The sequence below is a fragment of the Felis catus genome, chromosome A2 (genome assembly GCF_018350175.1).
Source record: "Felis catus isolate Fca126 chromosome A2, F.catus_Fca126_mat1.0, whole genome shotgun sequence".
Classification (NCBI taxonomy): domain Eukaryota; kingdom Metazoa; phylum Chordata; class Mammalia; order Carnivora; family Felidae; genus Felis; species Felis catus.
In genome coordinates, this window is record NC_058369.1 from 53072030 (window position 1) to 53086688 (window position 14659).

Consider the following 14659-nt stretch of genomic DNA (forward strand, 5'->3'; position numbering starts at 1 on the left):
TGTCTGCGTCACCTTGGGATGGAAGGCATGTCTTTCTCACCCAGCACTGAGGAAGGGGTAGTTATTTTTTTTCTCACCATAGGTGTGTGTGTGTGTGTGTGTGTGTGTGTGTGTGTGTGTGCGCGCGCGTGCGCTAGTGGGTGCAGATTATTCCTTCCTCCCTCACCCGGAGGATGAGTAGATGGCACCTTTCTCCTAGCTTTGGCAAAGGAGGTGGTTCTTTTCTTTCTCACTACAGGGAGTGTGTGTGTGTGTGTGTGTGTGTGTGTGTGTGCACGCGCGCCAGCGTCACGGGACTGGCTTTTTTCCTCACCTCATGGTGGGGAGGCTGACACCTCTCTTCCCTCCAAAGAGCGTGGGGACAGTCTCCTTCGTCTCCATATCGGATGGGACCTGGCTCTTTCATCCCCAGCCAAATAGGTGGTAGGGGTCTCGGTCCTCTTTTCCCTGTTTTCGGGGAGCATGACTGGTTCCCACGCTCTCCCCACAGAGCTCCGCTCAGGTTGCGAGAGACCTGGCCGTCCCTACGGGTTAAGACCCCAGACCTAGCGGCTTAGGCGCCCGGCGCGCAGGCGGCGAGTCGGGGGCGGCGCCCGCTCTGCGGCGCGGGGCGGGGCGAGCAGTGGCCCCGCCCCAGGCCCCGCCCGCTCCCTGGCGCGGAGCCTCCAGCCGCCCGGCCCGCCCGGCCCAGTGCACCGCGGCTGTCTGCTGGGCTAGCGCGCCGCGGACCCGGCCGCAGCCTCCTCAACCGCCTCAGCCGCCTCAGGCTCCAGCCGCCGTCGCCGCCTCAGTCTCGCCCTCCGCGCCGCCCGGCCTCGCCGCCTCGCGCGCCCCCAGCCCCTCAAGCCAGATGATGAACTTCCTGAGGCGCCGGCTGTCGGACAGCAGCTTCATCGCCAACCTGCCCAATGGCTACATGACCGACCTGCAGCGGCCCGAGCCCCAGCAGCCGCCGCCGCCGCCCCCCGGTCCGGGCGCGGCCTCGGCCTCGTCCTCGTCGGCGCCCCCGGCCGCCTCGCCGGGCCCCGAGCGGAGGCCGCCGCCGGCCTCGGCTCCCGCGCCGCAACCCGCGCCACAGGCGGCCCCGGCGCCGTCGGTGGGCAGCAGCTTCTTTAGCTCGCTGTCCCAAGCCGTGAAGCAGACAGCCGCCTCGGCCGGCCTGGTGGACGCGCCCGCGCCCGCGCCCGCCGCCGCCAGGAAGGCCAAGGTGCTGCTGGTCGTCGACGAGCCTCACACCGACTGGTAGGTGCCCGGCCGCCGCCGCCGCCGCCGCCGCCGCTCGGGGCTCCCGGGGCCTGCCGGGCAGCTGTGGAGGCCGCGGGGAAGGCGGTCCCGGGGCGCCAAGGAAACGTTTCGGACCCGGGAGAAGGGGGGGTCTGCATGGTCCCGCATTGGGGAGATGGCGGGTGAGCGTGCGTATGGCGGGGGGGCGCGGTGGAAAGGTGAATCCTGAGGTGAAATATTTCCTCGATTCTCTCAAATCCCTCACGACACATAAAAAGAGCTACTTTCTGCAACAGGGAAAAATCTTAAAAAATAGAGTTTTGTTTGTTTGTTTTCGAAGGGGAGGTGGTGCAGAGGAAGCCGACTTTCAGCCTAGACACATCAAAGCTCAGGTGAAACATTCAAAGCCAACAACAATTCTGTATCGTGAGTCACGGAGTGAATTTGCAGTGGAGATCGGTGTTGTGCGGGGAGAGGGTGGTGGGGATAGATTTCACCTGGCTGGATGAGGGCTTGTATCCGTAGTGACATCAACGTTGGTCAAGGAAAACATGTGAAAGCCCAGGTGTACAGAGACTTGTTCCCATGGAGCATGGCTTAAGTCTATTTAAGAATATTAAAATTCTTGTATTTTGTGCAGCAGGGAGGGGATTTGTGGATTTTTTTTCATTTGTTTTTGTTTTAGGAAAAAATATGTGTGTGGGAGGGGGTTGTGGAAGTGATGGCCTTTTCCAGCTGGAAAGATGACTGAGGTAAAATATTCTGGATCATTAAAGGGGCACAAACAGAGATCTACCTTAATGCAGTAGACGGCAACTTCAAGAATTTCTTTTTCTTTCTTTCTTTCTTTCTTTCTTTCTTTCTTTCTTTCTTTCTTTCTTTCTTTCTTTCTTTCTTTTTTTAAGGGATATTCAGCTTAGAATGGTGAAGGCTGGGGGGAAATGTTACCTCTAGTTGGTAAAAGCTGAATGAGGTTCATTTAAGACACATCAGTTTAAAGAGGTTCTATTTTATGTAGCAGGAAGTTGGCCCAGGGGATGAATGGGGTGGGTGGTGATGGTGGAATTGATGGGTGAAGGGCTTGAAGACATGAAGAGGCAAGAGCCTGGTTGCCCCCGCCCCAGGAATACGGGAAGGGTTTTATTTTTTTCGTTCTCACAGGGGTTGAGGTTCCAGACTGGACCCAAGTGCTTCCTCTCGAGAGTGAGGCACAGAGGGACCACAGAGCTGTTTATCTCCATTTCCTCTTTTGGCTTGCTTCACTGCTTTTCTCTATCATTTTCTCACTGGGAGACTTGGAGGGAGGGAGTACTGGCGTGGGTGTGGTGGAAGTGAGATGTAGATGTGGAGACGCACTCCGGCTGGCCCCTAATATGACTACTTTGAATAGTCATTTGGGTGACTTGCGTAGTTGCCTTTTCTCAGAACAGTGGAGTAAAAAATCTTAAGGGATCTTTGTTAGGAAATGACAAAGGTACTTGCAGGAGTGTTTGCGGAAGGTTAAGAGTATATGATGGTACCATAGGGAGCCCCCTGTAATTTCTCTTAGTTCAAATCAGCAAGTGCTTATTAAGTGAGAAAGGTTGGTAACTAAGCTTTACCGAACGTATGTTATATGTCAAACCCTGTACTAGGTGCTCTAATATATAGCTCATTAAATTCTTACCACAAAACTGAGGCTTACAAAAAATGGATAATGTGTTCCAAGTCATAGAGCCAGCAGATAGTAGACCCACGATTTGAACTTAGGCCCGTTTGACTCCAGTAGTGCCACTCCACTATGCTATGTTCCCTTACTATTTTGTTATTATATTATTGGCAGTATTAATAATTAGCTCCCTCTATAGGGTAGGCACTGTAGGGGCCTTACAGAGAGCTCACATTTGGGGAGACAATGGAAACATGAAATGGTTAACAAAAAAGAATCTAGAATTATTTCAGACTAGTGTTTCAGGCATTCAATAAATGAAGTGAATGGGAGAGCCAGAGTTATAGGAGAAAGCATCACAAAAGATGAGTCTCGAAGAAAGGCCAGGAAAAGGAGGGGAAAAATGGGAATGATATTGGTGCTTCATTTTTTTATGCAAGAATCTGACACTCCTGTACCTTGTCCTGATCTCCTATCCTGTTGAAGGCATTTGTTTTGGGTTTAATTACCAGTTAGGTACCTGCAGGTAGCAAGACACTCATTTGTACGTGTATGATGTGGCTGCTGTAGATTTGTGTTTATCACTAACTGCTTCAGTGGCTTGAGATTTGAAACTCTTCTTGGGCATTTTATTCTCTAGGAAGACTGCCTGCCCAGCATGAACCAGAGAATTTGCTCTGCCCTGGAGACTAGACTTCTGATGGAAGTAATAGAAGCCATTTTCCTTTGGGCTGACTCCCAGCTGTTTTCGGATTTTCTCTGAAGTAATAACATTGATTTATTAAAACTCATAAACCCAGTTTGAGTTTAGTGCTTGACAGCATTTGATGCTTCTCTGTTTCTGTACTTAATAGCAATTCTCAGGATTGCAGATTTTGTCTGATATCATGCTTAAATGTGTTAAAAACATCTCAGTTAAATATTGTTGAATGGTTTTATTGGAAGTTCTCTGTAAGTTAAGGAGCAGGTGCCTGCTTATGACAAGCAGAGTGCCTTAACAAGGTGCTTTTTGCTCTAAAGGCAAATTTTAGTAAATTTGTTTTATTGTTTAAACTGTCTAGATACCATTCAGTGAGCAGGTGTCATATGTGCCTACTATTATTTTCCTGATGCTTGACTAGGAAGTCAGAGTGTAGCTTCCCAGTAGAATTTAAGAATATCAGTCTCATCTGAATTATAGAATGCTAAAATAAAGAGGGTTTTAACAAGCATTTAAATAATTGGAGATTTAAAAGAAGGGCTTTAAATAGGCAGCCTTCAGAGCAACTTTAATATAGATTAAGATTACTTCTAACATTTTTTTTTTAATTTATTTTTGGGACAGAGAGAGACAGAGCATGAACGGGGGAGGGGCAGAGAGAGAGGGAGACACAGAATCGGTAACAGGCTGTCCAGGCTCTGAGCCATCAACCCAGAGCCCGACCCGGGGTTCAAACTCACGGACCGCGAGATCGTGACCTGGCTGAAGTCGGACGCTTAACTGACTGCACCACCCAGGCGCCCCTAAGATTACTTCTAATGTTTACCAGTGTAATTGTGAACAATGGAATTTGGGGACTTTGCCACTGACTAGGTTGTTGGGAAAATTGGGAGGATATTTCTGTCTCTTTTGATTGAACTGTGTTTTCATTGGTTGCTAAAGATCTTTAGGTTAATTGCACAGTGAAGAATCATTGAAAAAATGTATCTGCTTCACTAAAAAATGAAATCAAGATCATTATATCCCTTATTAGTAATTATTGTTAATATTTTAAAAATATATACATATTGCCTGACAATGCATGTTTTCTTTTAAGGTTCATGCCTAAGGTTGAAGTGCAGTTAAGATTGAACTCTAGGAGCACGTGGGTGACTCAGTCAGTTGGGCATCTAACTCTTGATTTCAGCACAGGTTATGATCCCAGGGTTGTGGGGTTGAGCCCTGAGTCAGGTTCCACACTGAGCATGGAGCCTGCTTAAGATATTTTTTTCCTCTCTCTCTCCCTCCCCCTCCCCCTCCCCCTCCCTGGCCCCTCCCCAGCTCTTGCTCTCTCTCTCTAAAAAAATAAATAAAATAAAATAAAATCACTGAACTCTTATGATCTCTGTGTTTAAACAAGGAACAAACGTCCATTTGGATATGTTGTTTTTTTCTGCATATTACACTCTCACTGGTGAAAAGGTAAGTTTTCTCTCAGGTTTTCCTGACTCCATTTTCAGCGATTTCAATAACAGTGATGAAGTGAAATTTTTCATCTTAGCATCTCTCAATGTTTGGTTTGAAAATCAGTGTAGCACAGGCATTCTAGAGACTATCTAGATGTTCTAGAAACTGCAGATATGGTAAATCCACAGGTGTTTATGGAGCATCTTCTCTGTATAAGGTATATATTCTAAGAAAAAGGAGACATAGTATCTCTCTTTTAAGATCTTTCTGTCGAGATGGATAGATAAGCATACATTTTTTTTTTAATTTACTAAAAACTACCCCTTGTATTCAAAGAATAATAGTCCTTGGATTAACAGCATTGACATCAACCAGGAGCTTATTAAACTACAGATTACCAGGTCCTCATGCCTACTGAATCATAATTTGCATTTGAATAAAATCTCTAAGTGATTCACCTGCACATTAAATTTAAGATACACTGAACTAAACGGTATGTAATTAGTGCTAAAGGTGTGGCAACAACACCAACTACTGTCATTTATTGGGTAACTGCTGTATGTGAAATGTTGTATTAATAAGCTTTTTACAAATATTATTGAATCTCTACCATAGCAGTGTAGTACTATAGAAGTTTAAAAGAATGAAAAATGGGTGCGGGCTAGAAGTGGGAAGGGAATGCTTCATGGAAATACTGAGATTTGAATTGAACCTTGAAGAATTCAAATAAAAAAAGATAGGTTTGGCTCAGATGGATAGTATAAGGAAAGTACAGTGGTAGAAAAGACAAAGGCCGTGAAAAGACTGGATTGATGAATTACTAGGCAGCACCTACTTTCATTCTTTTATGGTCCAACTTTGGCCATATTATTAAGAATAGGGGAATTCAAAGTATAGTAGTCTGAACCAGTGCTTGTGAGAGGCTCTAGAAAAATATTTGAATTGGAACTTGGGAGGAAGCCTCAAATGAGGTTTGAGGTTTCTGTCTGCTAAATATTTTGTCTGTGTGTCCTGTTTCTGACTGGTGAACATAAACACACGGATTCCATAAAATTTCATTGTTCGTAAGAGCAGTAGGCAATAGCTTAGAATTCTAGATGGTTAGAGCTGGAAGATCATCTGGGTACTTTATAAATGGGAGAAATCTTGATCTGAAGAGGGGACAGTGAGTTGTTCAAGGTTATTTAACTAGTTAATGGCAAAACCAGAACTAGAATCTAGAACTTCAGTCTCTCTTCTAAGCTATCTCTCCCCACTATACCACAGTACCACTCTATCCCTCTGTTTTGCTATCTTTCTACCTTTCTAACTTTTATCTTTTTCCATCCCTGATTCTTTCAAGGACTGATAGAGACTTTTCCTTTTATAATTATCGCATTTGAACTTGAAAGAACCTGAATGATCATCTAGCTGTGGAGAAATGGAATGATTTGCCCACCAATAAGAAGTTAGAGAATGGAGACTAGAACTTACATCATCTGACTCCAACTCAAATTTCTTTCTACTCTTTTTGTTTTTTTAATAACTGATAAAATTTACTGAAAAGATTGATTTAAGCATCTGCAATGGTGACTTCAACCTTCACTCCTGGCTCAATCCTGATGGAGGTAATTTGTTTAACAATCCCAGAAGGACTGAAAATCAGTAAGTCGCTTGTGGATCCTCATCTGAAAATGATTCCAAGTCTTAGAACCTTCACCACAAGGAGATTTTCCTTTAGTGATTCTCAGAGTCTTGGCAACTGAACTGGTCCTTTCACTTTGAGATTCTTTTCCTTTGTACCTCTGGTCAAATCAGCACATACGTTCTCCAAAGATACCGGGTTGTGGCTGGTTAGAGTTATTCTGAATTGTTGAATTCCTGCCTCTGGTTCCTGAGTGTTTTCCCAGTGCTTTTAAAAGCCATGGCTGTGGGGGCGCCTGGGTGGCGCAGTCGGTTAAGCGTCCGACTTCAGCCAGGTCACGGTCTCATGGTCCGTGAGTTCGAGCCCCGCATCAGGCTCTGGGCTGATGGCTCGGGGCCTGGAGCCTGCTTCTGATTCTGTGTCTCCCTCTCTCTCTGCCCCTCCCCCATTCATGCTCTGTCTCTCTCTGTCCCAAAAATAAATAAAAAACGTTGAAAAAAAAATTAAAAAAAAAAAATAAATAAAAGCCATGGCTGTGGAGTGGCTTCCTGATCATCTTGTTCCTGGGCAAGAGTGAACACTGGTGAGTCAGGAGCAGGAGCAAGGCATCCAGGGCTCCACTATAGCTGCGACCGCATCTTCCTTAAAGAGGTCTTTCTACTCTTAAGTCACTCTTTAAGCAGATCCCTCAAATTAATCCTTTTTCTCCTTAAAAATACTATTTTTGTCTGTTTTAAAGATTCTTTGTAGAATTCTTTAATGAATACTTTAAAAAGAGCCACACGAGTATCATGCTATATTCACACCAATTTCACTGTCTTATTTGTGTTATTGTTGTTTCAGGAAAGGTTATTGTAAAGTGATTGAAGGAGATTCTTAGAGGCCTAGTAATCAAAATCCAAAAATATAATAAGGTTAGTCGGACTGTGGTACAATGATGACCTTCCTTTCAGGGACCCATTTTTTACCAGTGTCCCTCTCTACTTGAGATTGCTTCCTGTCTTTCTGTACCAAGTTCAGATCTTTAATAACATTAGCCTTTTCAGTATCTTGCTAAGCAAGAAGTAGTGGAGACCCAAACAGTAAGTTTTCCAGAGTTGTATACCTTCCTCTAAAATTGGTAAAACAGTTAACTGGGATATGTTCAGTGCAGCTGAACATCTAACATAAGCCAGATGCTGGAGATATAAGGATAAGTTGGGCATAGGCCTTGTTTATGAGGATCCTCCAGTCCAAGAGGGAAGAAGACAGACATTTAAAAAAATTTTTTTTAACGTTTATTTATTTTTGAGAGATACAGAAACAGAGTGTGAGCGGGGGGAAGGGCAGAGAGAGAGAGAGACACAGAATCTGAAGCAGGCTCCAGGCTCTGAGCTGTCAACACAGAGCCTGACGCGGGGCTCGAACTCCCTAACCATAAAATGATGACCTGAGCCAAAGTCAGATGCTTAACTGACTGAACCACCCAGGTGCCCCAAAGAGGACAGATATTTAAATAGGATTTATTATAGTATGGTAATTAGCATGTGTACGATGCTATGAGAACACAGAGGTGGGTTGTCCTGGGAAATGAAGATGTGGGTAGAAATGATTAGGCCGTTAAAAATGTGCCATTGTGTATCCTTAGGTAAACTATTTTGCCTTGGTTGATTTTGTAAAATCTGTCAAATGAGAGGATTGAAACAGACATTCTCTAAGATCCTTTACAGCACTATATTATTTCCATGTTACAGTTTTGTGCTATTTTCTTTAAAAAAAACTTTATAATTTATTCTATGGCATAATGCTTGTAAATCTTTGGCAGAAGAGGCATAGGTCAATAAATGACTAAACATGTCTTTGGATGAAAGGCTCATCTTTGAGTACTCTCCATTCAGTAGCTCTTTCTTACCTCCTCAAAGATGGGAATTGGGGACATGTGGTTGAATTTCTTCCTGATAGACCTAAGAACTTTTGTATACGTATGTTGAAGTATTGGCTGAAAGCCTTTATTTCTTGATCCCTGCCATATACACTGTGCTGAGCAGTTTATATAACATACACATACACATTGTCTTACTTTATTCTCACAGTGATCCTGGACAGTAGAAAGAATATTTCATAGATGAGTAAACAAACTCAGAAAAGTAATCACTTGCTCAATATTAAATAGTTAAGCTGTTAAGCTGAAATTTCAGGATCTGAACCCAGATTGCCAGATTCCTACACACACACAAAAGACAAACTTGCCAGCAGAAAAAATTAGATTATTTTTTATTATAAAAAAGTTTGTTTCTTTTGCAAAAGGATTTACCATATGATTCATTAATTTAAAAAAAAATATATATATATATTTTTAAATTTATACCTGAGTGAGTTAGCATATAGTGCGATAATGATTTCAGGAGTAGAATCCAGTGATTTACTTAAATAGTAAGCACCCCACTGCTTTTGGAGTTACTCACTTTACAAAAATTTTATATACACACAGCTTTTTCAGGATCATATCCTTTTTTTTTTTAATTTTTTTTTAAACATTTATTTATTTTTGAGACAGAGACAGAGCATGAACGGGGGAGGGTCCGAGAGAGGGAGACACAGAATCTGAAACAGGCTCCAGGCTCTGAGCTGTCAGCACAGAGCCTGACGCGGGGCTCAAACTCATGGACCGTGAGATTGTGACCTGAGCCGAAGTCGGCCGCTTAACGGACTGAGCCACCAGGTGCCCCAGGATCATATCCTTAAAGAGAGTGAGGGCATGGTTAAATGTAGTGGCCTCAGGATGTAGAGTTGCATACTGTTTTTAGTGTTTAATGGCACTCATGCTATATGTGCCCCTCTAAATCTTGTAAGACCTTCTGCATACTCATTGGATGGCATGACAATTCTTTGTTTTAGCTTTCCACATAGATGCAATTGAATACCCAAGGCTACATATAGTTTTCCAGAGAGAGGAGAGGATGATAAAAAAGATTTCTCTATTCTGCAGACATTACTTCAATGCAGCAGAAGTAACCTAGAATAGGGCAGGAGACCTATAGAAAGAATAAAGTGAGCAAATACCATAGATCTCTGAACTCTAAAGATGCTCATTCAGCGTGCCTATGAATGGGAGGAAGTATACTGGCCTTGTTTGTTGCTTGACAGCAGGCATTTCTGAAATTGTAATCAGTTCATGTAAAATTACAAAGCAGATTATGATTATATTCAGTCACTCTACACTTCTCTTTTCGGCAGCATGAAACAATATGAACATATAGGACTAAGGGTCAGAAGACCTAGGGTTGAGACCTGGCTCCACCATCAACCATATGACCCTATCAGAGTTACATAACCTCACTGAGCCCCCTTTCCCTCTATTTGACACATTTTTCATTAGACACTTACTATATGCCAGACAGTATTTTGGGTTCTGGAATAATACAGACAAAAATTCCCTTATGTGTAAAATGGAATAATAGCATATATATCTCATAGCGATGTCATGAGAATTGAATAAAACAAGGTTTTGGAGAAGCATTTTGTAAAGGGTAAAGAGCCATACTAGTGATTGTTGCATCCTTCTTTGTTTCCACATGCAGGTACCCAACCTATCTTGGTCCTTTTGTTGAGTTCCCCAGATCTTATTGTGCAGTTTATCTATTTTGCACATTTCAGGGGTGAGAAATATCTTAATTTTTTTAGATTGAAGTCTGTTCATACCCAGAATTTTTGAAGGTTTTCTTTGGTATTTTTTGAAAGGAAACATAATTTAGTCTGTTTTTTTGTTTTTTTAAATAAGAAACATTACCCATTTGACTCAGCTATATTAACAATTAGGGACAGGACCACATAAATCCTTATTTTATTTAATAAATGAATTCTAAAATAGCTCTGCTGCAGTTTCACTTGTGACTAATTAAGGAAGGGTGGTCACAGAGGGAGAAATGAAGGAAGAGAGAAACAGAATGGCTTTAAAAGGTGTACCTGTATTATTTTCTCCTATTCAATCTATCTTTCATATTGCATTCAGAATATTCTTTAAAAAATTTTTTTTTACATTTATTTATTTTTGAGAGAGCATGAGCAAGGGAGGGGCAGAGAGAGAGACAGACTCAGAAACTGAAGCAGGCTCCAGGCTCTGAGCTGTCACCACAGAGCCAGATGCTGGGCTTGAACACATGAATCATGAGATCATGACTTGACCCAAAGCTTAACCAATTTCAGAGTATTCTTAAAACAAAAGCATTCACTGATTTTCTAGAGTTAATTTCCTTTTAAACATTCTTCTCTAACTCATTGTTGCTTGTGATGATTATTTACAACCTCCAGTTTATCTTTTCAGACTCATTTGTCACTACTTTCTCAATCCTAAACTTTGGCTATATTCTGGATTACACTCTTTCTGAACACGTAACTTGGGTTTCAGTATTCTCTGCTATTATTACACAGTTCCTTTAAAATGCTCTTGTTCTGCTTCTCTCTCTTACCTCAATGCTCATTTTCTTTATCCCATTTTCAGAGCATGAGGATACTGTCTATTGTTCAAAAAAGCCCCATCTCCTCCAGCCTTCTCCATGTCTTTGCTCTAAATTTCACCCCTTCTATTTCCTTCTTTTCATACTCTTGTTTTCTACTGGTTGGTCCATCCTTGTAAAAAAAGGAACAAGCAAAATCTGCTCTTTGCCTTCTTAATCACTCTTCCAGATATGAAAGAGAAATCTCACTCTTGTCCCCACTTCCTTATCCTATATTTGCCCCCTTGCACTGAGAGCTTTTACCTTTTCCATAATACTGAAATTGTTCTTGCTAGGTTACCTCATTGCTAAATCCAAAGGAAGGTGTCAGTCTATACTTTAACTGATTGGCTTGATACTGTTTATCTTCTATTTGGAAGTCCCTTGGTTTCTGAATATGGCAATCTTTTTTTCATACTGTCTTTTTAAAGTTCCTTCTCTTCTTGGTCTTTTCCTTTGCTTACCTCATTAAATGTAGGTGTTCCTCAGGGCCCCATCTTCTGCCCATTTCCTTTTTCACTCTACATATTTTCCCTGGTTCATCCACTCTCAAGATTTCAGTTACTTCCTAAATGCAATCAGTTCCCAAATCTCAACCTTTAGACCAGAACATTGTCCTGATCTTTACATGTATGTTTAGTTGCCTGCTGGACATCTCCATTTGGGTGGTTAAAGGTGACTCAAGGTCATTTGTTTCAGTATTGAATTCCTTATCTTCCCTTCCTATTCCAGCTCTTATATTCTCTGTCTCAACTGAGGACACCATTAGTTGTCTGTTTCAATTTCTCATTAATTTCACCTAGAACTTTTGCACGCCTCATCATGATTTCCACTTAATAGCTTGAATGAGCTATTTAAAATACAAATGTGACTCTTTGACTCCTTTGCTTAATGCGTTTACATACCCATGTCTGGTATGTAAAGTTCATGGCCTCCTGTGATTTGACTCCTGCTTACTTCTTCAATCTCCTAACCATTTCCATCCCTAAACTTCAGTTTACAGGATTATTGAACTATTTGCAGTTCCATATACACATTATGGCATTCCTTCCCTTTGTTTATGCTGTCCACTCCTCCTGCAATTGCTTTTCTTCTACTTTCCTTCCTTTTCTTGACTAAACGCATATTCACCTTTTGAGACTGAGATGAATATTTCCTTTATCAGAAATCCTTCTCTTAGCTCCTGGAATATATCGGGCATCTCTGTCCGCTCCATGCCCTCTTTCAGTCATGTGGATATCTTTATCACTGGACTCAACACAATGATTGGTTTATGTGATAGAGAGTTCTTTGCAGCAGGCTTAGGGTTTTATTCATTTTTATATCCTTAGCATCCAGCAGAGTGTCTGACACATAGTTTGAGTTCAGTAAATCTTTGCCAAATTGAACCTAGTAGAGTGAGATCTAGAGAATGAAAAAAAGGATAGAAGGGAACAATGGTGAGGAAGAAGTATTCTAGGATTAGAGTATATGTTATTATGTTGGAAATCATCTTTACTTACTGCAAATATAACTCTTTTTTTTAATATTTTTTTTAACGTTTTATTTATTTTTGAGACAGGGAGAGACAGAGCATGAACAGGGGAGGGTCAGAGAGAGGGAGACACAGAATCCGAAACAAGCTCCAGGCTCTGAGCTGCCAGCACAGAGCCCAATGTGGGGCTCGAACTCACGGACCGTGAGATCATGACCTGAGCTGAAGTCGGACGCTTAACCGACTGAGCCACCCAGGCACCCCAAATATAACTCTTAAAATGCTTTTTCTCTTATGCTGTATGAAATACAAATTAACTTAATTACCAATTTTCAAACAGTCCAAATAATAAATCTTTAGAGATTTAGCTCTGAATGAGAGCCATACCAGCCCACAATACTGGAAAATATTATCTAGCCCATGGGAGCTTTGAACAGAGCAGAGGCAAATAGAATAAAATTAAGGGTTGAGGTTCTCCTCCATAGATTATATTGACACTTAGCTCTCAAGAAGCTCATTTTTCTGAAGTTCTTCTCTTCCCTCAGCATGAAATACTCATCTTGGGCCACCCAACATGCTTGTTTCTTTCTCCTTAGTGAAAAAATTCTTTTGGTTTACCCAAAGGATAATTCTGGAGAACTAAACAACATTGTGACTGAAAAATGTTGACATACACAGTAAACTTTTCATGATCTGACTTTGCTTACCTCTTCAGTTCTAACTGTCTTTGACCCCCACCCACTTTGATAGCCATGACAAACTACTCAGGTTTAATGGAATGTGCCATGCCCCTATGTTTTACTACTCCTACTACCTGAAAGGCTTCTTCTGTGTTTTTGCCTGGATAATTTTCAAGACTCAGTTCAGTTGTTGACTGTTAATAGAGTCAAGACTAGATTTACTCCTTTCTTAGTTCTTTCAATTTGTGTTAGAAACCATAATATACTTGCTTGTCTCATAGCAATTAACTTGTTGTATTATAATCAGGTTTTACTTGTCTCTCTTTTCATCTTCTCACCTTCAACACTGAGATCTCCTTGAAGACAATGACTATAACTTTAATTTTGGTATCCCCAGCATTTGGTATGACAAAGAAGGTTTTCAATAATTATTTGTTGTATCAGTCAATGACTTATGAAAAAATTTCTGAGAGACAGAGAGAGAGAATCCAAAGCAGGCTACAGGCTCTGAGCTGTCAGCACAGAACCCGATGCAGGGCTCGAACCTCACAAACTGCAAGATCATGACCTGAGTCGAAGTCGGACACTTAACCGACTGAACCACCCAGGGGCCCCAAAAATATTTTTATAAATTGTAAAATGGTATAAAAGCATTAATTATTGTTACTAGCCTCCCTTGATGATAAACCTACTCTTCCACTCTCTAACATACCCTTTTCTGATGGGCATAAACACTCCATGCTTGTTCTTGGGAGAATAGCCATGTACTCTTGATTTCTTCCCCTCTTTCAGCCTAGCCACTAACATGTCTTTGCTTACTTGAGCCTTTCTCAAATTTTGGAGTCAGTTCTTTCTTTTTTCCTTCTGTCTAGGACCATTCATCCATTCCAGTCCTCCTAATTACAGCTATAATAACTTTCCAGGATATATACCTCTTATTTATTTCTCTGTCCAAGAGACCTAGCAACTTTATGCAATAACTTTAGCTTGAGGTAATCCTGCAAAAAGAGGCTTGGACTTTGTAGGAGGCAACTGAAGTCCCTTTTGTTCTGTTGCGGACTCTAATCCTTGAAAGGCCCTAATATTCATAATAAAAACTCAATTGAATACTGTTTCTTTTATACTTCCAGGTTCCAGTAATAATCCAGAGAGGGAGCTGTATGTGGGGGGGACATGCTGGAGTGTCCTATGCCCCAAGTCTCATGGTGCAGGGCTCCAAATTTGAGGGTATGTAGTGGGATGTGGTAGATCCTGTGACACAACTCTAGGTTACATATGGATATATTTCCCTCTTCAGCCCCTATTATTCCCTGATGGTGAGAATTTAAATTCTATTGAGTGCTAATTAATGCTTTACCTATTAGACAAAAGGGCACCAATGAAAGATT

General features: G+C 41.9%; 1 protein-coding gene across 1 annotated transcript in view; it reads left to right on the forward strand.

The window, feature by feature from the left end:
- The first annotated feature begins 667 nt into the window (after positions 1-667).
- Positions 668-14659, forward strand: part of SYN2 (synapsin II) — a 197139-nt gene continuing 183147 nt past the window's right edge. Inside the window, exon 1 of the mRNA XM_023250026.2 lies at positions 668-1242. Coding sequence (XP_023105794.1) covers positions 851-1242 — 392 coding nt within the window. The 5' untranslated portion in view covers positions 668-850. The remainder of the gene's footprint in view (positions 1243-14659) is intronic.